Source organism: Fukomys damarensis, unplaced genomic scaffold (genome assembly GCF_012274545.1).
Source record: "Fukomys damarensis isolate Sample0158 unplaced genomic scaffold, DMR_v1.0_HiC HiC_scaffold_38, whole genome shotgun sequence".
NCBI classification, from domain to species: domain Eukaryota; kingdom Metazoa; phylum Chordata; class Mammalia; order Rodentia; family Bathyergidae; genus Fukomys; species Fukomys damarensis.
This window is the reverse complement of record NW_022900950.1, coordinates 50,721,019-50,747,145: the sequence shown is the minus strand read 5'-3', so window position 1 is coordinate 50,747,145 and position 26,127 is coordinate 50,721,019. Positions and strand designations below refer to the sequence as shown.

Sequence of the window (26,127 nt, the reverse complement as noted above, 5' to 3'; positions counted from 1 at the left end):
GTTCTGAGTGCTTTGGTGACCAATTTCTGCATAGGATGTATACCTGGCATCTCACAGTGGTATGGCTTTTTGTTTGGGATAAAAATAATAGTCTTAGGTAAGGAAGTAGGTGTAATTATTTCTGCTTCAAAGATGTCCAAAGGCTTTTAGGTTAACTATAATTCCTGTGCTAATTTCTGTGCAAAGATCAATGAAGAATCTTATATCATCTACACATACCTTCAGACTCAGATTTCATAATGTACATAATTGACAAGAAGGGGATAAATCAGTGGAAAATTATCATGTATTTCAGTGAGTAGATGAAGCTCAGAAGATGAGTTTAGAAGCAAAAACCTTATTTTCTCTTTTCTACAGCATTGAAGGCCAAATTTTATAAGAAAAGGAGATACCAGATCTGAAAGCCTAGAAATTCCAATCAATGTGGTTCTACCTCAGGTAGGGATAATCTCGGAAGGATGCAACCCATGAGTTTTAGTCAAAATAACTTACTTCTTTCAAAACTCTAGCAAAATATTTCCCAAAGAGCAGAGAAGTCAGGTTGATTGTCACTGACTGAGAGACTTGAGCCTTAAATGTAGAGGTTTGAGTTAGATGAGCTGATAAGACCCTTCAACCCAGTGCTTTCTATTTTCTATCATACTCTGAATAAACCTTCTCAAATGAGGTCCTTTGAGGCTTACTTCTGGTGACCACCCTGGATTTCTGAGGGGTAAGGATTAGAGCTGAAGGCCCAGTCAAATGTATAAGAATGAATCCATGAGGAGAAAAGTTAGTACACTGACCAAAGTGTACAGAGTCATTTGGGGTTTTCAAGAGAATTCAGCCCTGCTACCCACCAAAGACAGGCTGTAAGAAACATGGGTATTTGTTGTTGTAGTAGTTTTTGTTTTCTGTGTGTTTTGAGACCAATGAATTGTTGAAGTCCAGAAAGGTTTGGGATCCTCAGGTCTCTTCCTACAACCAGTCATTTTCTTAGTAGGTCCTTTTGATTGGAATGTTTCAGTGCTGCTATGTCACAAAGGGGTGGCTTTGCTTTCTCCAGAGTCACCTAAGGCTCCATTGGAAGACCATGGCCATTCAACTAGAGGGGGTGAAATGTAGGATGGAGGAAGCCAGTACAGAGGTAACTACTAAAATTTTCACCTAAGGAAGTGTACAAGGAAGATGTGTCTCCAGTGGGCATTCAATCTGTGTAATTATAACAGTGTAGACAAATATATTAGATGGGAGGCAAAACTATAGACAAGTAAACATTCTGGATGTTTGTTTTCACATTACCCTTGTAATTTTGTAATGGTTAACTAGTTTCCTATTTGTTTCAGCTCATAAAGCTTAGCCAGAGTATTAGATAAATTTCTCCTGATCGTTTGATAGATGATAACAAACTACAGGCACTTTTTCAGATCTGATTCTTCCTAGTTGAAACACAAATTGAGTTCCATTGGCCACTTCTACCCTCTTGAAGATGTATACTGCTTCGGTTCCTTCAGAGTCTTTGATTCCTTCTTAGTCTTTGCAGTGTTAAGAGTTCAGCAGAGGGTACCAACTTGGGGATGGGGTGGTAATAGGATTTGAAAGTGGTCATGTGACCAAAAAATTGGAAAGATTCATCCATCTTCCCCTAGCACAACTTTTTCCCCAGCTCCCAGGAACAGCCTGGAGGTTAAGGAGGAGAACAGGTGGTTTAAGAAGGCTGGAGCTTATTCTGGGGCTGCCCACTTCCTGTGGTGCTGATCTGGTGCCACTGCTGGGGTCCTTGAAGGTGGGGGGTGGGGGGATGAGGGGGATCAACCTGGGCATGTGTGTCCCACATCAACTGATGCAACCTTTGATACACCTGCCATGGTGGCACAAGGTAGGTGGCACCTGCCAGGATGCTCTGGACTGGTTCTCTGGGGGAAGGGAGCAGTGCCTGTGGGTAGATGATCTGAAACCATCCCTGGGGCTGTGAGAAGACCTGATATATTCCTTGTACCTCCCCAACTGAGATGGTGCACAGCTTGGGGGAAAGGATTGATATGGGAAACAGGGGAGGAAGAAATATTGACTGAGCACTGATGGCATTGTGTGCAAGTCTGAGGACGAGATTTCACAGGTATGAGAATTGGGAAGTCCCTGAGTAAGGGCAGAACTGGAATTAAAGCTTGAACTCCGATCAATGCTCAGGTATGCCCTCTGCTGGGCATACCACCGTGCCAAGCCAGGTCTCATTTTAGCTCTGTGATTCCTCCCTTACTTCTATGGAATAGCACCTTGTACCCCCAATCTTATCTTTCACCCCAAGGAGCTCCTTATATCAGCCCTATGCAGCTTTGTTCTGAGACCAAGTCCATTCATCTTGGAAGGGAATCACCACAGCTCCATCCCCAGTAAGTGCCTCTGGTTCCCAGCTCCCAGTCCTTCTGGACATTTGGCTTCTCCAATTACACTGCAGATACCTATGATTTACTATTTATTATCACCCTTAGGTCTTCTCAGGTCTTATTGATTTCCCATCTTTATTCCTCACATTAAATATTTGTGTTTTCTGAAAACTATTTCCCTCCAGCACATTAACTTGTAAGCCATCAATGTTATTTCCTGCCCAAGTGAACTAATCTCCTGATTCCTCTTGTATGTAATGAGTCTGGTTTTCACAGGCACTCTTCCCCACAGTGCGCTCTGAGTTTCATTGAAGTACATTTACTGCTAGGTTATTAATGATCTACACCAGGCCAGAATGAGCTCCGCCAGCACCTTCCTTGTACCTTTTGTCCTTCCCTATTACCCTTTCTCTTTCCCCTTTGTTTACGCTCCTTTAGAGCATCATGAGTCAGAGCAAATGAGCCACAGAGAGTTCATTTTCATAAAAAAGGCACTCCTGCAATAACTTATTTCTTCATGAACTATATTCATGATGGCAGAGTCTTCACAACTGAATCAGCTCCCATTTGCAGGTCCCACCTCCAAATCCCATTAATGTATGACTTTGGAGGCTAAGTTTCCAACACTTGATATTTCGAGGACGCGTTCATACATGTCAGCTAAGCCTGGGTGGTCTCATCCCCGTACTCTGTGTGGGAGGCCACCAACTTCAGTTAACTGTACCCCAGAAGATTCTACCCACAGACTCCTGTTTTTTAGGTCTCCTGTAAGAGACTCTGGTGCTATCACTTCCCTTTTGTCCTCTGCCTGTCTCCTTAGAATTAATTGGCTGCTCTTCTCCAGTGTTCCTCATTAGGTCTGAGGTCAGTGATCTGACAAGGGCACACAGTTCTTGGTGATTTCAGCCATTTTCCTTCTGGGGCTATTCATCTATAAAGGAGATGGAAGGAAGGGGGGGTATGCTAAGGAAAGATTCCCTTCCATGGGTGGGATTTCTGGCACCCATGAGGACAGTGTGTGTGCCCAGGGCTCCAACGCTTACAGTTTGTTCTGTCATAGCTGGGAGCACATTCCTTGCTCCTAAGGACAGAGCTTCTTGATTGCCTTTCTAACACCTGGCAGGAGATGTGATGGGCCTCTGAGCCAAATATATTGCCTGCAGCAACAACTTCACATTTCATTCTGCCACAGAGTCTGCCTTTTTCTTCCTCACTTACTGGGCCTCTATCTCTGGTTTTCAGAGATCAGGAATGAGGCAATCCTTTCCTTCATGGGACACTTAGGCTGGGCAGCATAGGTTCTACCTCCTAGGCTCAGGAGAAACTTTTCAGGATGTCTCAGGCGCAGACCTCTTGTCAGGGCCAAGGTTATCAGAGCAGATTAGCTCAGCTTGTGGAACCAACCCAGTAATACCAGTGGCTGAGAAGACTACTGAGAAGGAGCTGGTTGCATACACAGGCTGAGGCTGTGTGTGACCTTATGCTTGCATGTGTTTGCTTGACTCAGATGCTATGTTTTGGAGAGACCTTTTTAGAAAAGAAACCTATTCAGCATTTGCATTAGCAGTTTAGGCCAGGAATGGTTGTGTTACCAGTCAAGCTGGCTCTCTGGTCTTTATGGAAGCTTACTTACCACTTGTCCTCCCCCGCCCTTAAATTTATTAGTGCATTTAAAGAAAACAATACAGTTACATTTATCATTGGGATCTTGTACCTTTACATGATATGTCTTGGTCACTTGTCCTCTTACAACAGTAGGAAGCAAGAAGAATGTCAGAGGCAGCATTTAGAGAAGCAAAGAGATTCTCAAGCACCCTCAACCATTGGACTTCTGAACTGAAAGCTAATGGGAATTTAGGGCCTCTGCTTTGATTGGATTATGGGTTCAAGATGATGAGATGTACAACTAGGGGTAGATTCCTTTAAGATGACACCTAGATGGACCTGAAGCTTTGTGGAATTCGTACGGGAAAACTAGTACAGTTTTTGCATCATGTGGCAACAGCTCTGCACTGCCACTGTTTTGCATGTTTCAAATGTGATTGAAATGAGGCTATAACTTCACCAATTATATTTCTTTACTCTTTGTGGGAAAAGTGGGCTGTGCTGCCATAGGCCCTGCCTTCTGGGCTTAGGAGAACCTTTTCATGGTGACCCAGGGTTTTTTGTTTTTGTTTTTTAAGCTCAGACCTCATTCCAGGGCCTCTTTTTGTTCTTTTAAGACCAAAAAAAAAAAAAAAAATAAAAAAAAAAAAAAAAAAAAAAAAAAAAAAAAGCCACTTGTATAGGTCAAAAATAGTAGAATATTAACATGTTTATTCAGTTCAACTTAGTTTCTTCTCCAACTTTTTAGAGTATTTTGGTTAATTCATTCACTGGCAAGGACTCATTAAGCCTCCATGCATGTCACATATGTGGTTCTTGTTCACAAGACTAAAGATGTCAGAAAAATAAGGGATAGTTCACTAGCCACAGGTTATTGCAATTTATTCATATAACTAAATGGAAAGGGGAGGAAAGGATGCAATGTAAAGTAATGGTATTAACACATGTATTCCATGGACAACCTGGAGTGCTAGAATGAGGATGGAATTTGGAGTCAAATATCCTGATTCTAAATGCTGGCTCTGTTCTTTTCTTAGCTATGCCATGTTAGGTGGAACCATTTCATTTCTTTTGGGTAAGATATAGCAGATGACTATGGAAAGTAATCAGCATATTGTCTGACAATAAAGTTCCTGTTTAAATGAGTGCATGGCTATTAAAATGTTAAAGATGCTTAAGTGTTCTAGTTAAGAAACTGAGTCATAAGGTCCCACTGCATGTGGCCACCTTCTTGGACCTGTAGGAGAAAAGAGGAGCAAGAGCAGGGCTCAGTCTCTCCTGGGAAGATTTGTTTCCTGATAAGGAAGCATGAGACCTATTTGTTTAGCAACATTTGTGGCTTAGGTAATGTGAGCCCAGAAGAGGGAAGTCTCAGCTTTGCTTGGGAAATTTGGTCATTTGTGGGAGAGGACAAGATACCAACCATGTAGGTTAAAATAGGTCTGCTAGAGACCTGTCTACAAACACAGATCCATCAGATCAGAGAAAGTTAGACCAAAAGGCACAAGGAGATAATGTTTCTAATTCTACAGTATACAAACTTGGCAAACAAACTATACAAACTTCAGAGCAAGAGGATGCGACCAAAGTCACCTGGTGACACATAAGGAAGACAAGAACTCAAATACTAGGTTGTCCAGAGCTGGGAATCTGCCACATCTTAAGGTTCTTTTAGTGTGTTTCTATTGAAGGTATAGTTGAAAGGCCTCAGGTACCTAGTTCAGCATGTGCACGTAGAACATAGGCAGATGGATGGTGGGATTTAAGGGCCACAGAGGATACAATGATGAACAGGTATAATACATCAGTGGTTCCTCTTTGAAAGTTAGTTGGATCAAGAAGGGTTGTCTCTCTGATGGTAATAAAACAGTCATAGAAAAAGGAACCATGAGACAACTGGGAACATTTGAACACTGACTGTTTGCTGATGTAATGGGATAGTAGTTAAATTTTAAAGGGGTGACAATGGTATTGTTCTTTGAAAGGATACATATTGATGTCTTTAGATAAACTAGTGCTTTGGGATTGCGTAGTAGTCTGGAAGAAACAAGTATGGTCTTGATTTGATAATTAGTGAGGCTGAGTGATGAGTAAACTAAAATTTATTCGATTATTCTCTTTGCTTTCATGTATGTCAGAAATTTTCCTTATTAAGAAGTTAAGGAGGGCCCGGGATTTAGCTCAGTGGTGCTGCACCAGCCTTGCAAGTGAAAGGGCCTCAGTTTGATCCCCCTGCTGGAAAAAGGAAAAAAATCAAGGAAAAAAAGTAATCTTGACTTTGAAAATACTTCAAGTACTTTTTGATGCGTGGCATTTTCCTTGTGTATGTTTTACACTGTACGTAAGAATCTAGATTTGAGTGTTCCTATTCAAAAGTTTTGGAACCAGAAGTGTTTTAGATTTTGTACTTTTTTTGTATCTTGGAATATTTATAAACACATAATGAGATATCTTGGGGATGTAATTTATTTATGCTTCATATATATCTTACATATATGGCCTGAAAACATTGCATGCAATAATTTTAGTGTACCTATGCTTTGATTGAAACCTGTCGCAAAGGTCAGGTGTGGATTTACCATTTGTGGCAACATGTTAGTGCTCAAAAATTTCAGATTTTGAAGCATTTTGGATTTTTTTTTTTTTGGTGCTGGGGATCGAACTCGGGTCCTTGCACTTGCAAGGCAGGCAGCAGAACCACTGAGCTAAATCCCTGGCATTTTGGATTTTTATCCGCATGTGATAATATTTCACAGGCCAGTGTTGTGAAGATTAAATAAATTATGTGGGTAGAATGCTTAGGATGTAGAATAAAATTAGGAATAAATAACTTGCTTCATTTTTCCTTTTTTTTAAAAGCAGGATTAGGATATACACTGTTGACTAAAACTACAGTTTTCCATGGTAGTGTCTTCTGGATCCAGATCCTGCTGAAAGGGATCCTTGCCTAGATTGTGCAGGGTTGGAGAGGCCTCCTCAAGATTCTTTCCTTCCAGGACTTGGCTAACCTTCCTGGACACCCAGGCTGGGTTATCTACAGTGAGGTTCAGTCTGATCACAGATCAGCTACAGCAGCTGATGTGCTTTTCCAATTGAAAAATGTGAAATCCGTGGAAGCTGAATTTACTGAAAATAGATAAGGTTCTGCTTGCAGAATGCCCTCACACTCTTGCTATCCGGAAGATTGAGCATATCCTTACAAAGTTAATGGCATGTGCTTATTGCAAAGTTAATGGAATAGAACTGTGTCTTCTATTTACCTAGTCTTTGAGTCTTAAAGAATTTTAATTAACTTTATAACCATGCAAATTACATTTCTCTATATACACATACACAATGTGGGTAGCTTGACTTGTTTTCTGCCTTCTATCTCTGTAAAACTGTGAAAATAACCTAGGAAATGAAGAATTCATATCTGCACAGTGTTTTGATATACTTGTATGAAATGCTTTTGACATATTCAAAAATAGCTATCATAATCTTATTTTTATTTAAATTCATTACTGCAATTGTAATCTCTTCTTCAGTGTGTTTTATACCTGTTCACTTCTTTCTGAATACATCTCATAGTTCTTGCACTAGAGAAATCTGTTTTTCTTGATAAAAATACCTTACATATCTAAGGCACTTGACAATTTAAAAAACATTTTTCATTCATTATCCAATTCAATCTTGACAGTAGTGGTGAAGCAGGGCATATGTCATTGTTCTTGTTTTACAGGTACATACTGCTGCCTTTTAATGTTGGAAGGTACCTTTAAGCCCATGCAGCCCGACTCTCCCTTTTTCACTAGACAGACATCTGGATCTCAGAGAGGGTGAGAGAGTCTATTAGTTTCACACCATCCATCAGTGACAGAATCAGGGTGAGAAGGCTGTGACTTTCAGTCTTGACTTCTTGGTCTTTAACCCTGGTGTAATGTGATATAGGAAAACAGGACTTTTATCTGGCTTAGAGCTTTTCTGACCACATGCTGACAGAATCAACTGAGGGAGCTGGTTAGAAAGGCAGATTCCTGGCCCATGCGCTGGATCAGGTAAAATCGAACTCCCAAATGGACAACTCAAAAATCTGCATTTCACTTAGTCATCTCCACCAGGAATCCACTAGCCTGTTGGACTTAAACTGTGTAGGTCTGGTCCTCCTCTGTGGCTTTGAGATCACAGCCACCATCACGAGATCCTCTGTATGAATGCCTAAATGCCTTTCACTGTCCTCATCCCCTCGTTTTGAACCCCAGTCCCTCAGTGATAAATCTGGAATGATGCTCTTCTTTCCAAAATTATCAGCCAGACTCAGATTTGAACCTTTTCCTGTGTCAAGGGCTGGGTAGATGTTTAAGGGCAAGTGATAGGCCAACTCCAGGGCAGCTGAGAATGTAGGGTGAGCTTTAATGGACCACAGGGGAAGGCTGGGATGGCCAAAGATACCTATGTCTTTTGGACACAGCAATTTGGGTGTGTGCTGGGGTGATCAATGCTGCCCCTCTCCTCATGCCAAGCGTGGGTATACACTTGTGGGTAGGGCAGCTTGAAACAGTGTTTGCTCCTTTTCCAGGGTGAAGGAATGTGCCAGAGCCCATGCTTAGTGCTTTTGTATTTTACCTCTTTTAATCCTTAAAACATGAAGCAAGAAAGTACAAGGTATTCCAATTAAAAATTGTAGATACTGAACGTCTGATGACTTGCCCAGATTCTTGACAACAGATGAAGTCAGACACAAAATAATTTAGTTGATTCCAAGAGCTATCCCTTTAGCTTCCACCATATGAATCTGAATCTCATTATTTTTGGATTTTATGTTTATGGATTTGCCTGCTCACCAAAATATGTAACCCCAGTATCACAGTCACAGCACTTTTATGGCCATTGTTAGACCTGGGTGGTGTCATGTCTCTAGCTGAGGAGCTCTCTTATTTGAGCTTTTGGAAAATAGAGTTCTTTGTGGAGTTTACTAGTGTCACATCTTTGAAAGGTGTGTGTGTGTGTGTGTGTGTGTGTGTGTGTGTGTGTATTGCGCACACACGCGTATGTGATGTCACTGTTTAAGATGGCTCCCATGTGCAGAGCTGCCGAACTGAACTGTCTGGTGTTCCTGTATAACAAGAGGGCCTAAGATGAGTTTATGGGGGAAACTCATGCCAGATATGCGTTCAGGCGTGAGTGACGGTGGTTAATGATCTGTTCCACGTTAATGAATCAGTCATACATGTTAATTAAAGTGTCTTTAAACACACACGTAGAACAGGGTCATGAATTGATTAGCTGGCAAAAACCTTGTGACCAGAGGCTTGCAGGAACCTAATTCATTATTCCTGGGGGCTTTAGAGACCGGAGCTGGTTGGAATAATACGCATTGACGTATCGCTTTGTGAGGACCCCAAGAGGCAAAAATGCCCTCCATGGCCAGGCCAGAGCTTTCCTGACCACATGCCCCATGCGGCTCACTGGAGTGTCCTGGCCTTTTGGTCCTCTGGGTGCCTCGGTTGCTCCACTAAAGCTGCTCGCTGTTCTCTCCTCAGAGGGGCATCGCCGAGCCCTACCTGAAGCTCCACAACCTGTACAGCACACCCCTCGCTGTTCGCGCGAGGCCGCTGTTCCCGGGCTCAGTCGCCGGGTCGTCAGCCAGCACTCCTACCCCCTCAACAGCTTCTCCTCGGCGCCCTTCGATCCCATGGAGCGCCCCACCTCCCAGGCCGACCTGGAGCTGGACTACAACCCTCCGCGCGTGCAGCTCAGCTCAGCGAACACGAACCGTCGTGTTCCAGGACGGGCGGTGGGTGAATGAGAACTGCCGGCCGCAGTCCCCGTACTTCTCTCCCTCTTCCTCCTTGCACCATAAGCTGCAGCACAAGAGGCTGTCCTAGGAGTACCTGCTGCAGGAGGAGAGCAGGTGCCTGCGAGAGGAGAACCGGGCCCTGCGCGTGGAGAACAGGGCGCTCCGCAGGGAGAACAAGATCCTGCAGGTCTTCTGGGAGGAGCACAAGGCCACGGTGGGATGCCAGGACAGCCAGCCGCCCTCGCCTCTGCTTCGCAAGGAGAGCGCTTCACAAGAGGCGGTGCAGAAGGAGCCCGCGGCCCCTCCGGCGCAGCGCAGCAAGGAGAGCAGCTCGCTCCAGCTGCTGCGCGAAGAGAACCGCACGCTGCTGCAGCAGCTGCTGGCACAGAGCCAGGCCTACTGGGCCCGGGTTGAGGACAAGGCAGCCGCCGTGGAGAGCTGCACACCCGGCCCCTCTCCCCACGAGGAGCCCCACAGCCCGGGGCTACTGCCCGACCAGGGCCCAGGTCTCTCCTCCTCCTCCGAGGAGCCCAAAGGTCCCGCGACCCCGCAGGAGGACGCCCAGACGCTGCGCGCCTTGCGGGAGCTGATCTGCAGCCTCTCGGGGCCATCCAGGGAGGAGGAGGGTAAGGCGAGCCCGGGGCCACTGCAGCTGCTGAGGGAGAGGGGCCAGGCGCTGCGCACCCTGCGCGAGGAGAACCGCCTCCTGCAGGAGAACAGGGCCCTGCACGCGCTGCTCGAGAAGCACGGCGCCCTCCAAGAGGAGAACAAGGCCTTGTGGGAGAACAAGCTGAAGCTGCAGCAGCTGCTGGTCATCGACACGGTGATCGAGGTCACCGCCCTCATGGCGATGATCATCGAGGAGCTGTACGCCTTCATGCCCGCCAAGAACAAGGATCCCAAGAAGCCCAGCAGGGTGCGAGAACTTCCTAGCCAAGGAGGACACCGAGTTCAGGCACAGAACATTCACCGGGCGAAGGGTCCCCTGCGTTTGCTTGCTCCCCTGGCCATGGCCCACCAGCTTGCGGGTGACAGCGGGCACACAGCCTCCTGAACTCAGAGAAGCAATAAAGGCCATGGAGACTGGGGGCACCCACCACTAGTGTGCCTTTTGCTTCTTTTTCCTTCTCCCCCCCAAAAAAGCTTTAATTTTAGAGAAATTTTAGGTTCATAACATTGAGCTGAAAGGACAGAGAATTTCCCAAGCATTTCTATTCTAACACAAGTATAGCCCCCTCCGCTATCAACATCCCTCATCAGAGCATACATTTGTTAAAATTATTGAATCTACATTGATACATCATTATCAACCGAAGTCCATAGCTTATATCAGGGTTCACTTGCTTTGGGCTTAGGCAAATGTGTGACCTGTCCACAACTGTAGGTTTGTATAGAATCATCTTACTGCCCTACAGATCCTGTGTTCCCTTTATTCACCCCCCCAAATCCCTCATCTTTTCACCACCTGCACAGTTCTGCCCTTTTCAAAATGTCATATGGTTAGAATTGTACAGTGGGTAGCCCTTTCACATTGCCTTTTTTCCACTTGAATATGCATTTAATTTCCCTCACGTCATTTCTTAGATTGATAGCTCATTACTTGTTAGTGCTGAATGCTATTCCATCGTTTGGATGTACCACAGTTTACTTACCAGTGCTTTCTGAAGAACATATTGGTTGCTTCCAACTTTTGACAGTTAAGAAGCTGACTTTTTTCTTCTCTCCTTTTCTCCAGCCTTTTATTTCCACCTTCTCCTTTTCATTTCATCCTTTTTCCTTCCTATCTTCTTCTGTTCCTCTTCTATTTTTTCCCTATCTTTCCTTGGTATCCTAATCATTTATTTCTAAGAACAGGGAGAGGCCCGTGGGAGAAGAGATGCGTGGCTTTACAACTGTGTCACTGTTGGCATTTGGGGCTACATAACCCTTGTGGTAGAGACTGTCCTGTGAGTTGTATGGTGTTTTCCAGCATCCCTGGTCTCTATGGATACCAGTAACAACCAGCAGACCTCCAGTTAGGTTTATAGACTTTGTTAAGTGTCTTCTGCAGGACAAGAATCTCGACATTGCTGTAATGTTCTCAAAATGTATTCCTTGAATCCTGGTCTTTGAAATGCTCTGAGAAAAGAAAGGTTTCCATAAGGGAAATCCTGCTACAATCTCCACCAGCAAATCCACAATCATACTTTGACTTAAAGAAATTTGCTTATCTTTGGTGAAACTAAAGTTGTCCAATTCTATTTGAGATTAGAATCTCTCTGTATACCATTTCTGTTCATCATAGAATTTGGGCAGAAGTCTCCTCTGCTTGCCTGACTCCAGGCTCACCTTCTACCACTGGGTTCACTCTTCCCCACTGAACACAAGAGCCAGTGCAAGTGGCTACTACCAGGCTCATTGGAAGAAGGTACAGGGACTCAAGATTTGGCATCCTGGTCTTTCATTTTCATTTTGAAGTTGGCCATACTTCAGAAACGTGTCAAAAGGTAGCCTCAAGTGACTATATAAAGGAGTTTTCTTTGCCCTATAGTAGAATTATCTGAGGGGTTCTTTGAACAATACTGATCCTTACACTGCTTCAGATATTCCGATTTAGTGTTGGGTGTGATTGGGCATTGGGATGTTTAGATATTCCACAGGTGATTCTAATGTGCTGCAGACTCATTGCAGTAGAGCAGTTAAATCTTCTCATTCTCAGTATAGTAATCCATTCACTACTAATGGATATAAATGCATAGGTACATAAAATAACCTATTTTGCTAACAGAAAAGCTGATCATTGTGCAGACATGAGTTTGAGACTAGAATATCCTTATTCCTAGTACCTTGCTAATGCTGGCTAAATTTCTGAGACTTGAACACACTCCAGGAAGTGAGCAAAAGATAGTCACTCATCCCCTGTGGAGCTCTTTGTGCCTTACTTTTCACTTGATATCACACATAGCATCTTGGAAGACGACACTATTATTTCTTCAGTAGTGATGGAAATGGGAACTCCAGCTGATTTGCTAGTTAGGAAGCTTGGAAGAGCCAAATTGGGACTTGAATAGACTACCTTCAGATCTCAAACTCCTTCTATTAGGTCACATTGCTGACTTCCTAATCTCTAAACTGGGTTTAAAAATGGTTCAGGTGCCTCTTCTCCAGATTTTGGAACTTGTCAAGATGACAAAACCAAATTGTTTCTGTTATTCTAGACAATAGGAAAACAAAAGACATACACTCTCTCTTCATGTCCCAAATATTTAACTAGGCTTAATTTATATAACAGCAGTTGAATGTTTTCCCACAGTTCTCTAAGGGAGCTCACAGAACTTAATATTGTTTAACAGTGTCAACTGTCTCTCCCAGACAGAATCTAAATGAATGAAAAATTAGCAAGACAAATCATAAAACAGAATTTTTATGTAGTGGGGGAGACATTTCAAAACAATCTTTCATTGTACTGTACAGTGAAATCTGTCATAGGTTTGTGGCATCTAACCTTTGGTAGAATAAAATTTCATTCTTAAAGGAAAGTTTCCTCCAAGTATCTCAGCTCCTTTTTAGTTCTATGTCTGCCTTCTGGTGCAGAGTTAGGTCCTTCTATAGTGGCCAGTGCTATTTTCTTTTTGCAGAGTAGTTCTTGCTTTTAGACAGCAAAACATTTTCTTTTCTCTCATTGGCCTTTGGCTTGTCTGTCTGTCTGTTATTACAATCAAGTTCAGTTCTGCTTCTGAACTGGCATAGTCCTGTCCCTTTGTCTGTTTAGTGCCTTAAATTGGTGGTTGTATCTAATAGAGAAGAACATTAACAGTCTAAAACAACTAGGTAGTGGAAACTAGAACTCCAGAATTTTAAGGAGGAGATTTCAGTAGGAAAACCAGAAGCAAGGTGCAAGGATAGTCATTGTATTAATTATTCTATTAACATAATGAAATACCTGAGGCTAAGTTTTTACACAAAGTGTGATTGAAACATACAGTGAATGTTTTTAAAACTACAGTAACAAGTACAGTAAAAGACAAATTATTAATTCACCCTAAAAGTGCTCCCGTTTTGTTCAAACACACTTATTCCACCTTTCTTGCCACTTCTGAAGTTCTGGAAGCCTCCTTTCCTGAGTGTGTTTAGTTGCATTGTCCTGAATCTAGTCAGAAGTTTACCTTTTATGGTCATTCTGACTTTGGGGAAAAACCAGACGTTCATGGTGTCAGACTGGGTGAAGGTGAATATTGTGGCTTCTATCTAGATGTTCCGGGAAAGCTTATGCATGGGGCTTTTGGAAGGTGACTGGATCATGGGTGTGTGACTCTAGGATTAAAAGTATATGATAACTAAATTGGTTTATCATAGTTATGGGTGTGGATAATGGAAGCCCCACACTTAGTGTGGGTGTTGCCACCCAAAAGGCTTGTAGTCTGGATGGGACAAATGGAAAAGGAAGCTTGCTGTTGGATGCCTCCTTCCTGCTCTGCCAGGGACTGTTCCTCTGCTGTAATGCTCCTTTGCCATGCCACCATGCCTTGGAGACAGCTGACAATGAACTGAAACCTCTACAGACTATGAGCCAAAATAAACCTTTTCTCCTTTAACTCTGGGTGTTGGGTATTTTGTCTCAGCGAAAAGAAAAGTAACTAAGACAGTGTGTGAAAACACACCACAATAATTTTACACACCTGTCTGTCCATGTAATGGCAATCAGTAGTAGCATGCACCATATATTTTTTTTTAATCTTACCTCATAAAGACATGAAAGAGGACTTCCAGAACTGCTTCATAGAAAGTGGCAAGAACAATGGGATAAATGTGTTTGAAGTGAGGAGAAATATTTTGAGGGGGATGAACGCAATGTATCTTTTACCATAAGAAAATCCTTAGTATTCACTGTATTTTTTATCATACTTTCAAAAGAAAAGCTTATAAAAAGAAAGAGGTGCATTTATCTCACTACTCAGTCACAGAGCTCACATCACCTTGGCTCTGGTGAGGCCTCATGACAGACGGCAGCACAAGATGTGGCAGGAGCAGATGTGGACAGATCCTGTCTCCAGGTAAGAAGACAAAGACACTGGGAAGTGGCCAGGCTTGCTCTTCTATAACAAGTCTCTTTTCAGAACTACATTAGCTGTGTTAAAATACCCTCACCAGACCCCCAGCTTTTAAAGGTCCCCACCGCTTAATATCACCACCCTGGGGACCACACCTGCAACGCATGGACCTTTGTGGCTACACTCTAGCCAAGTCTAAACTATAGTAATCACCCTGAGTTTAGCAGAATGTGCCAGTAATAGGAACCAGAATTTAAGAAAAAACTGAAGAATGTTCTGCATGTTTCTGTATGCTCAGTTTCCATTCTTGAACGTTTTTCTTTTTAAAGAAATTTCCATAAACTAGAGTGGTTGCACTCTGCATGGAGTCAGTGTTTGCCAAAGTCTGGCGTTAACTCTGGGCAGCACAGGAAGCAGCACAGAGGAAGGTAGACTAGGATAAGGTGTCTGATGGAGGAAGTCAGAGACCCTTAAGTCCTCATCTCCTAAGTTAGTATCAGTTTATTGTTCTCAGAGTTGAATTTCTGACTTTTCAGCTAGGAAATGACTTTTACTGAGAAGTAAAGTAATTTTCAGGGTATTCTGGACATATCAAGAGCAGCTGCTGGAAACTGGTTTTCTTTCCATTCGTAATTTTGAGCCTCAGTTGGACTGTTTTTCGCTTGTGCTTGGAGCTTCCTGCCCCTTTCCTCATTCACATGCAGGTCTGCTTCGAATGGAGTTCTTACCAGCCTCTCTGGGTAACACAGTTCTTTCCAGATTTCTTACCCTCTTTGTTCGGTGAAATAATGGCCTCTGTAGCCAAGAACAAAGTTAGGAGCAGGTGACAGATTATTTTTAATGCTGTCAAGACTAGCGCCTGTTTAATTTATGGCATTTTTTCTCCAGAAGCCTGCCTTTATTCTTTGCAGATAGGGTGATTCAGAGCTCTCCATTGGAAACTCTTGCTCAGTGGAAATGCTAAGTACAAATCTTTTTTCAGAAACAGGTCATTTGTCAAAGGGATGCTTTGTAGGATGGAAAAAAGCTTCTTGGTGTCTAGTTACTTTCTCTGGGCTTATGATCTGTGATCTCCATCTTTTTTCTTGCCTTTATTCATTCATGCAATCACCAGGTAACTGCTGAATCTATCTTATTAACAGCTCTTGAAATATATTTTGCTCTATTTCATAGGTGCAAGTCTAGTCCTGGCCACTATTGTCTGCTGAGTAACTGTTAAAACTCTACTCTGTCCAGTCCACAGGGTTACTTCTAGCCCATTTTTCTGTGTTGCAACCAGACTGTAATCATGGTACTTGTTTTTTTTTTAAATTGATCATCTAGGGCTGGGGATTTAGCTCAGTGGTTCTGGCTCCTGCCTCGCAAGTGCAAGGGCCTGAGTTCGATCCCTGGTATACAAAAAACAAAAAAGAAAAAAAAAAGATCATCTAATTTGCTACAAACTCAAATCTTCTATGAATTGAAGTGGATATGTGGTGAATGGGAAGTAAATATTTATATAGTAGAAATTTCCTCATAAACACAGGCAAATATAAGTTATATGAATAGATAATAGCACATTGTGCAGCTTTCACAGGTCAACTGATGGCCAATCTTTATTTAGTTTCCTCAACTTTTTTGGGGGGGAGAGGGATGAAGTTTCTCTCAAGTAAACACTATAAATAATTTATTAAAACATTTTGTTTTAGTGTTATTTTAGCTATCCAAATTAATCACAAATTTGGAATATCATCCAATAACCAGTCCATAATAAAAATTCTCCCATTGTCTGTCTGATTTAAATGAGGTAAATAGAGCCAGGCATGGTGGCGCACGCCTGTAATCCCAGCACTTGGGAGGTGAGGCAGGAGGATCACTGTGAATTGAGATCAGCCTGGGCTATATAGTGAGTTCCAGCTCAGTCACAACTACATAGTGAGACCCTGTCTCAAAAACAAAGAAAGAAACAAATGAGATAAATAAATTGCATTTGCTGCTTTGCCTTCTAAGCCTGTTATTTAGAAGGAGAATTTCAGGGTAGCTCTAGAGGCATCCAAAATTTGTTAGTATCATCTGAAATCAGCCCTGCCAAGTATGTGAGACAGCCAGGCCCTGATGTACTCAGTATAGGTGTATGTAGCTTTCTGAACTTTGTGTTTTCTAGAAAATAATGATGGTACCATTTAGACTATCTAAAATTACATTGATTTAAAACTATTCGGAAAGCTGCTCTCTAGAGCTAGGAGGTGATGTAACCAATGTTATCCAAAGGGCTCAGCGTCATTTATTTCAAGAATCAAAAGCCTAACCATTATTTTGGGATCTGATTTCTCTTGAAGAGTAGAGGCAAAGGAGCTAGTTGTTTTGAGAAAGACTTTAGACCTCTAAAATCTGATAGATGGTGTGTTAGTCACTTTTCCACTGCTGGAGCAAAATATCTGACATGCAAAACTTAAGGAAGAAAAGGTTTATTCTAGCTAAAGGGTTCAACGGTTTCAGTCCATGGTTGACTGGCCCCAAGGTAGAAATATCACGGTGGAGGGGCACAGCAGAGGAAAGAAGTTCACCTCATGACAGCCAGGAAGCAGAGAGAATAAAAGAGCCTAAGGGGAAGGGGCCAGGGACAACACAGAGTTTCCAAAGTCATCCATCCATGACTCATTCTCTTACCTAGACTCCACTTCTTATTCAGCTAGGAAGTCATCATTGAACTAATAGTTGATGAGTTTAGTGTCCTCATACGCCAACCAAAGCCCACCTTTGAATATTGCTACACTAGAGATCAAGCCTTCAGCACAATAAATGTTTGGGGGATATTTTATTTATTTAATTTATTTTTGAGACAGGGTCTCACTATGTAGTTGAGGCTGACCTAGAACTCGCTATGTAGCCCAGCCTGATCTCAAACTCACAGTGATCCTCCTGCCTCAGCCTCTTGAGTGCTGGGATTATAGAAGTGAGCCACCATGCTCGGCTGTGAGGACATTTTATATGCAGACCACAACACATTCAGAATTAATATTTTACCAGTTCTATGAGAGTCCCATGGCCCAGTTGATAAATAAAATTAACCATCACACAATTTAGCAAGGAAAACTATGATCTTACAGCCCAATTCATTTGTCTGATTTTAGAGGCTCCTGGGATTTAATGATGTTTCAAATTAGTTAATTTTTCTCCAAGATTATCTAAAATCAGCATCTAAAAATGATCCCAAAATGGATATAATACAATGTAGTGAGAAAATCTGTCTTAAGTAGGGAAAGTGGAATGTGAACCTATAATAAAGCTATTATTATAGATAGGACTGGGAAGACTGACCCAAATCTTATTCCATATTGTAAATGTTATCCAGATTACCAAAGTTCTCCCTCTGCATGACTGTGTACCTACCTGCTAGGGACTGCTCAGTATCTTTCCTAATGGCCAGGAAGCAGAGGGAACAAGGAAGTGTCAGAAAAAAGTGATATTTTTCAAAGTCATGCCCTGGTGACACACTAACTGCTTTTTCCTTAATAGCTCATTCATCTGTGAATTTACCAATGGATTAGTCTACTGATAAGATTAGCAATTCCATGACTCAGTCACCTTCCCAAAGGTCTGTCTTTGAACCTATAAGCTTCGGGGAGAAATTTTTCTCTAAACCGTTACAAATGGCAAGGTGGCCCTAAACTAAGGAAAATTTAATATCTTGCTGTCACACAAAAAACCAGATTGACCTCTCCCTCCCTCTTTTCTCCTCTTCCTTCCTTTGCTCCATCCTGTCTTTTTATGAATGTTGGCCCTGGCATTTATATAGGACTTTGAGAAAGAGGAGAAGATTCTAGATCTCCTTAGTGTTTTCTTTGCTCATCAGAAGTAGGAAGTCTTAAAAAGAAAACCTCTATTTCAATATATGCGGTGTGATGAATGAAGAAAGATCTCAATCTTTTAAACCAAATAGATTTACGTATTTATGCTTTCATTCAATACTGGACCAGAAACCAGAGAGCTATCCTAAACTCATTTCCCCCTTATTTCCCATGGGTACTAAATCACTAAATTTGGTCAATTTTACTTCCTCCCTGTTTCTTGAACCTGTCCTCTTTATCTGTTTGATTGCTGACCCAGTTAAGACATCAATGGCTCTTGACTAAACTATTATGGTCAAATCCTAAATGAATCAATTTTTCACACTGCAGCCAGGTGAGCAGTTTAAAATACAGCTCTGACTATATCATAACACTCCTTTGAAGCTTTTAATGGCTCTCTATTTCATTTAGTGAACTTTCTAACCAGTATGTTGGATTTGATTACAGGTGTGCAGGTAGATTTCATTCCTTAACTCAAAAGATGGCTACTGTATCAGGAGCCTCATTGATTTACTTCCATGTTCCCTGCAGGTGCCATATACTGCTCACGCCATGATGAGAAGAAGGCTTGTGGAATAGAATCCAAGCTGCTTGGGTCACATTCCTCCTACCAGGTCTGTCTGCTGCTACCCGCTGCCATGTGCAGTAGTAATTTAGCCACCTAGGAACCATTCTTTGCCCATACAGTTCTCTCTTCCTGGAATATTCTTTGAACTCTTTGTACTTCACAATTCTTACTTATTCTTCAAGACTCAACTCAAAGATTGTATATTTTAGGAAGCTTTCCTATAAAGTCAAGATGAAGTCAAGGGTCCCCCTGTTTTGTGTTTTGCTATCCCCAACTTCAACTATGAACATTTATATACCAAAATCACTCACTATATTATGAACAGTTAGCTTATTTATGTATCTGTCCATCCTCCCAGCTTGAAAATTTCTCAAGGACAAAGTTGACCATGTAGAAATTCCCATTACCCTAGATAGTTCTTGGTATCCATTGAGTGCTCAGTTTGTGAAAAGCCAAGGAAATATGTGGAGGGCAGAGATGATGGTCATTCACCTGCTGTCTGTTTAGCTGAAAACCTTATGCTTTCATGATCTTAGCTAAATAGTTCATCAGCACTGGATAATGAGACTCTCTGTTCAAAATGTCAGAATAGTCTGATAGTTAAAATCATTAAGACTGGATATAGTTGCACATTCTTCTGTAACTCTCAGCAGTCTTTGTTGTTTTAACAACAGATGAGAAGGAATGTATCATCCCAAGCAGAGAGGCAGAGAAGTGAGAATTACTGTATTAGAAAAGATAGAATTCAACACTGGGATTCATGGTGGCTTCTATCACCACCTCAGTAGCCCTGAGGATTTAGTGCTATTTTATTCTATCATTTTTTTTTTGATACCGGGGATTGAACTCACAACCTTGTGCTTGTGAGGCAGGCATGGTGTCACTGAGCTAAATCCCTGGCTCTATTGCTGTTTTAGTTGTTAGAGTTTGTAGATTATACGTTTGTAGAAAATAACCTTTTTCAAGATTGCGTATGAATAGAGACCAATACACAATCAATACTGAAGATTGAATATACACATTCATACTCATTCACATATATCTTTGAAGTTGGAGGACTTATTTCTTTTGGAAATCTGATTTGTCTGATTTGTTGGAACTCAATGGCTGCAGAAGCTTTTACCTGGAGATCTGTGCTTTGAAGTTCTGTCTTCAGAGATGATTTGCACAGGCCTCTTTAACAAGACACCATGGCTAGATCATATAACTTCTTCACTGGCCTTTCTTGATGGAACAATGACCAGACAAGAAGCTAGTGATACTTATTTGAATGAAAAAGAGGACAGAGAAATTTTATCTGTGATTTTTTTAAAGGGCCTTTTTTTTTTGGTAGTGAGGAATTATCTTTGACTTCATGCATGTAATACAACATAGGAAGATATAATCATATATGTGTCTGTACACCATCTACTATGCACAGTAGATTCTTACAAAATATATTAAGATTATCCACAAGAATAGAACTAATAGGACTAGGAGGTGGCCCATGGAATTATGGATGTCAAGAAGTCCCATAATTTTCTATCTACAAGCTGGCAAAGCAGGAAATCAGTGGTACCATTAAACCCTCATCCAAAGCCTGAAAATGGGCCAAGACATTAGGAAGAGCAGAAGATGGATGCCCACGATCAATTTGTTGGGCAAAGTGGTACATGCTTATAATTCTAGAATTCTTAGAAGCTGAAGCAAGAGGATTGCCAATTTAAGCCCAGCCTGGTCAACTTAATAAAGGTCTGTTTAACATCATTCTTTGGTGCTGCTCATTTGGTTCCTCTGGGGTGTTGTCTCGCTGTCGCTGATCAGTAGTTCTTCAGAACGTTTGGTTAAGGTCCCTGGTGGTCTTACATCCTGGGGCTTTAGATTTTATTCCTTTGCGTTTTCCTCTCTTTCAATGCGGAATCTCAGAAATTTTGACAGTGGCTCCTCCCCTTTTTCCCATGAGGGCAGGTTTGGCGGGGTTGGGGGGAACTGCTACACGAAGTACTGGTTCATAAACTCTCTAGTAGCATGCCAAGATGGAAGGCTTCACGGGCCTTTTCTGAGTTGAGTCCTTTTTCTGAGCAGCCATATAGGTAGAAGGTGAACAAGCTCAGACTGCTTCTCCATGTCAGTGCAGAAGACAGGAAGATACCTGTGTTCTTATAGAAGGGTTTCTCTGGAAGGCGAGTGTATTAATGTAGGCTACCCTGACTAATTACTACAATCATGGTGGTTTAGATATAACAGCAATTAGCCAAGTATGAAATCCCAGCTACCTGGCAGGTAGAGGCAGGAGGATCACAAGTTCAAGGCCACTTGAGCAACTTAGTGAGACCCTATCTCAAAATAAAGAAAAAGAAGGGCTGAAGATATAGCTCAGTGATAGAGCACTTAATAGCATTTGTGAAGTTCTGGATTTAATCCTCAGCACAACAAAAATAAAACAAAACAAACAAAGACACCACCAAGCACAATTTTTATTCTCTCATAGTCCTAGGAGTAAAGTCTGAAATCAATCTGCCCATAGGGCTGTGTTCCCTCTCCAGTCTTAGAGGGAGGACCCTTCTTTGCCTCTCCCAGCTTCTGGTGGTACTGGCTGTACACATTCCTTGGCTTGTAGATGCATCGCTGCAGTCTTTTCTGCATCTCTCCATGGCTTTTTGTGTCTCCTCTTCCCAACTTTTTAAAAGGGCACTTGTTATTGAATTTAGGGCTCAACCTGGTTAAACCAGGATGATTTTATTTTGAGACTATTTCTGGAACATGGATATCACCTTTCAATTCATGATAGTGATCATCTTTCTCTCTCTGTTTCTTTTTAATTGAGTTTATTGGCACTTTTTTTCTCATTGGGTTTATTGGTACATTTTAGGTATACAGTACAGTTGCATTCATCATGGGGATCTTGTACCTTTCTTTACATGACAGGTCTTGGTTCTCATTTTTTCCCCATACCTCTGCCCTCCCTTCATCCCCTCCACCTCCCCTATTTGCAAAGTCTTTGCTTCCATTTTTTCATTTTCTCATATTTTTTCTTTCCTTTATTTCCTTTCCCCTGCCCTTTCCACTTCCCCTACACCTTTAGCCTTTTTCTTCCTATTTCACATTATCAGTTATACAATTTGAATCTTATTTACATTTTTAGTTTTTCGCACCAGATAAACTGTTCAATAGTTACACATGTGTCTTATTTATTTCACTTAAGAGTGTGGCCTCACGGGCCTGGGATTTAGATCAGTGGTTCTGCTTCTGCCACCTGCCTCACAAGTGCAAGGGCTCGAGTTTGATCCCTGGTACCATAAAAAAAAAAAATCAGAAAAAAAAGAGTATGCATCCATTTTCCCATGAATGACTCTAGATTCTCATTCTTTATGACTGAGTAGTACTCTATTTTATAGAATAACCACATCTTTATCCAGTTCTCAGCTTGTTATCTTGGTGTGAAATTGCAGCCACTTAGAAACACAGTTGAAATGTAAGTGCTGCACCTCTACAGGGTCCCTATGAGAAAATAAAATATCTCTGAGAGAGATCATCTAAACATTTAGTGTCCATTAGTACAGGACAGAGAGGAAGGGGACAGATGAGGCCACTTTTAACAAAGCCTGGGGGCAGTGGTGGCCTGGTACCTGGGCACTAGGAGGTAAAGGCCTAGACGGTGTTCATTCAAAGACCCTGGGCCTCCAGCTTCCTGAACTCACGAAAGGTACCCTGAGTAAGAAGAGAAGAAGTCAAAGGCAGAGTTTGACCATTCCTGATTTTCCTTCTATGCTTGCTGGGCTCACCCTGTTGGGTCCCAGAGAGAAAAGTAGCCACTTTTCTGCCTTGTCTCTTTTCTTCTGGATCATCTCAGAGCAAGTACAGGAGTCTGTGATGGAAATGACTTGGGCTTTTAATTGTGAAAAGAGTGTCAGCAGCCTATTGTGAAAGAGGCTGTGGAGGTGAGGATCATGTGCTTAATGAATGGTAGGATCTTTAGCTCACCAAGTCCCAGTTGGATATTTTCCCTCCTACGTTTGGTTGTCTTTAATGATTTCAGAGGATTTTAGCAATGTTTCATGTATACAAACCACTCTGCTTGACTAGGGTTACTTTAGACAACCAGTTAATGTCACAGAATTCCAAACTTGTTAAGATCACAATTGTGTACATAGGTTCCTCCCCGAAGGATATGAATTTGACCTCTCTGTTATATTTTCATCATAGCTGATTTTAGAATAAGCCATTTTGTAATGAATAAATAAATGAGAAAATGAATAAATAAACAATTTACATGAGCTTTCCTTTTAAGGGTTTTATGTGTTTGCCCAATGTTCAAGATTAGCAAATATGACCCAAAGAAATGGAAATCTCATTTTAAACGTTCTTTTATTTCTATTAATACATGAGAACCTCAGGTCTACTAATAGAACAGCCAACAGTGTCTACTCTATGAGATTGTATGTGGCATGGTGGGTAAGTACTTTGCATTCTGGAGCCAAACAGGCTAGGCTCAAATCCTGGTTATTCTGTTTAATTATGCAGGGGATTTTGGGCTAATTACTCAACTTCTCTCCCAGTCTGTTAAAGAGGTAGAGACAATAATAGTTGCTATCTGTAAGGTTACAGTGGGAGTTAAACAAAGGAAACTTGGAGAACTTGAGTTTTCAGCAAGTGTTCATTGTTCTGACTTCTGGAAAAGGAACAATATTGCTCACCAGGGAGTTTGGTCACCATCAGATTGGTTGGAAGACTGCATGGCATTTGGTCATTGCACTGCCTTCTGTGTTAGGGTAAAAAGGTAACAGTGGTCTTTTGTTTTTATTTTGATTAAGGGTCTAGTCTTGCCAACTTTGCTTTTCTATGGAGCATTTGCTCACGCCACCCTTTCAGGTTCTGATTCTATCTCACCTATAATCTACCCTCTTGGGATAAAAGCATTATATGAGAAGTATTACAATGAAAATCATCATTACAGAGGTTCCAGCCAGGCTTACCAAGCACATAGTGTGACATATTGGTTAGTATGGGGTTATTTGGAGTTGAGGCATTATAAACACCTATGTTTTCTAGAAATGAGAGCGTGTGGAGATTGCTGATGACTATAATATCTTTCTTTTGATCTTGAACTATGGCAAATTGAATATCTATCTTTTGATCCTGAACTATGGTAAGAAACTACTATGAATCTTTGATCCCATGCCAGTGCCTAGAGAAATTATGAGGTCTTCAGGATGGCATAATAGACTTGCATCAAGATTTCTAGCTTTAGGAAATTGTTTAATTGCCATTCTCAGTGGCTCCTGCTTTGAGTCAGCTGCAACGGAAAGGTCCCAAGTGCTATTGCAAACACCTCATCAGTTCAGAACAAAGCTTATTATGCAAATTGTGCATTAAGATGCAGCTCCAATTAAATTTTACCCTGTAAATAAATATCCCATTAACATCCATCTGTTGAAAGTCAGGTAAGGCATTGTCTAAGACTATATGGCTAGGAATCCATTGAATGCTCCATAAATACTGACAGGGGAAGGATTAGGACACCCACATTCACTATGTAGAACTTATTTTTTTCTTTAAGTGGCAAGTCAGCTATGAAATCAATTTAGAGCAAGAACAAGCTAGGATTGGCTGAGAAAGACACTGGATCTATTTCTGGCTCTGCTTGTTGGAGGACACACAAAGCTTTCTCTGATTGCTGACACAGAGATCAATAATAATTATAGCTCACCAATTCCTTCCAAAAATAAAAACTTTTCTGTTGATGAGAAGTGAACACTAAATTAGCACTAGATCTTTTTTGCTGCAGGGCAATTTACCCAGCCAGAAATGCTAGTTATCTTTGCAGAACAGGAAGGTATAGCTCCCTCTTGGGCTCTGGAGGGCTGAATAATCCCATCCAGCCTCTGGAATGGAGGTGGGGTACAGAGGACCAAGACAGGCTTCCTTCAGAGCTGTCCTCTTTCTTTTCAGGCCAATAACTACTGATGGTCCTTGAGCTCTAGGAAAAACTGTTGATACTTCCATAGTAGTGTAACAATATCAGGTGCTCCCAAGCACAGAGGAATGCTTTGTCATTACATACCTAGGCTTTGTTAGAGGCGAGTTGCCAATCAGCTGCCACAGCAGACAAAGAACTTGCGGTGTTTCTGAATGGTGCTGCAATTAGTGGTGATGGAGTGGGAAGAGATGAGGAGAGGGATTAAGGAAGGGCTGGAGACAGACTGGGATATCTGAATGTGAACTATGTATTCTAACCCCTAAGGCACTGTTTCCAAACTGCTATAGTCAGAGTCCAAAAGGTCCCCCGAATGCCTCCAAAAAGCCCCCTCAAAAACTACTTAGTTGCTAATGGACTTTTGAAAAGTGGTTAGATCACGAGAATTCTAACTTCATCTGTGGGTTCACAGATGAGCTCATACTCTGATGATATTATTGGGAGGTGATAGAGACAGGGGATGGGGCCTGGTTGAAAGAAGTAGATCATGAGGCTGTGACCTTGGGAACTATATCTGATCACTGGCCCTTTTCTCTCTGGTTCTCCCAGCTCTCCCACTCTGCTTTCTGGCTGCCATGACACAAGCACTTTCCCCCCCACATAACTTTTGGCCATGTTTTGCCTCACTCCAGGCCCAGAAGCAACTGAACCAAGTGACCATGGAAGCCACTGAAACTATAAGCCCAAATAAACCTTTCCTAAATTGCTTTTTCCCAGGTATTTTGTCACAGTGATGGGAAGCTAACACACACTGTTGATCACTTTTCCTGACAAAAATGACCTTTTTAGCTAGTTATGGGTATCATTCTCTGAGGGGTATGAAGCAGAGACCCTTCAACCGAGGTCAAATGCCACTTTCATTCGTATTGGAAACCCATTACAAAAGGAGACCCAAAGGGGCAGAAAAATTTCTAAAATGTACCCTTTCTTCCAAGCTGATGAAGCCCTATCAAAGCCCATAGATTTTTGAAGGAAGAAGGTACATCCATCCTC

The 26,127-nt window shown here is 41.9% G+C and overlaps 1 protein-coding gene and 1 long non-coding RNA gene across 3 annotated transcripts; both read left to right on the top strand.

Moving 5' to 3' along the window:
- LOC104871198 lies at positions 1-20,768 on the top strand. Of its 2 annotated transcripts, XR_782784.1 has the most exons (4): positions 1-59; positions 358-438; positions 19,142-19,224; positions 20,711-20,768. It is a non-coding gene; the product is annotated as an uncharacterized LOC104871198 (long non-coding RNA). The 2 variants fall into 2 exon arrangements; XR_782783.2 differs by lacking the exon at positions 20,711-20,768 and having other exon boundaries at positions 19,142-19,285.
- Positions 1,040-10,844, top strand: Cby2 (chibby family member 2). The gene is given in 4 exon segments (XM_010637038.1): positions 1,040-1,126; positions 9,494-9,538; positions 9,541-9,720; positions 9,722-10,844. Coding segments are annotated over 4 exon segments (1,362 nt in total). The 5' UTR covers positions 1,040-1,072; the 3' UTR covers positions 10,805-10,844.
- Positions 20,769-26,127: the final 5,359 nt, after the last annotated feature.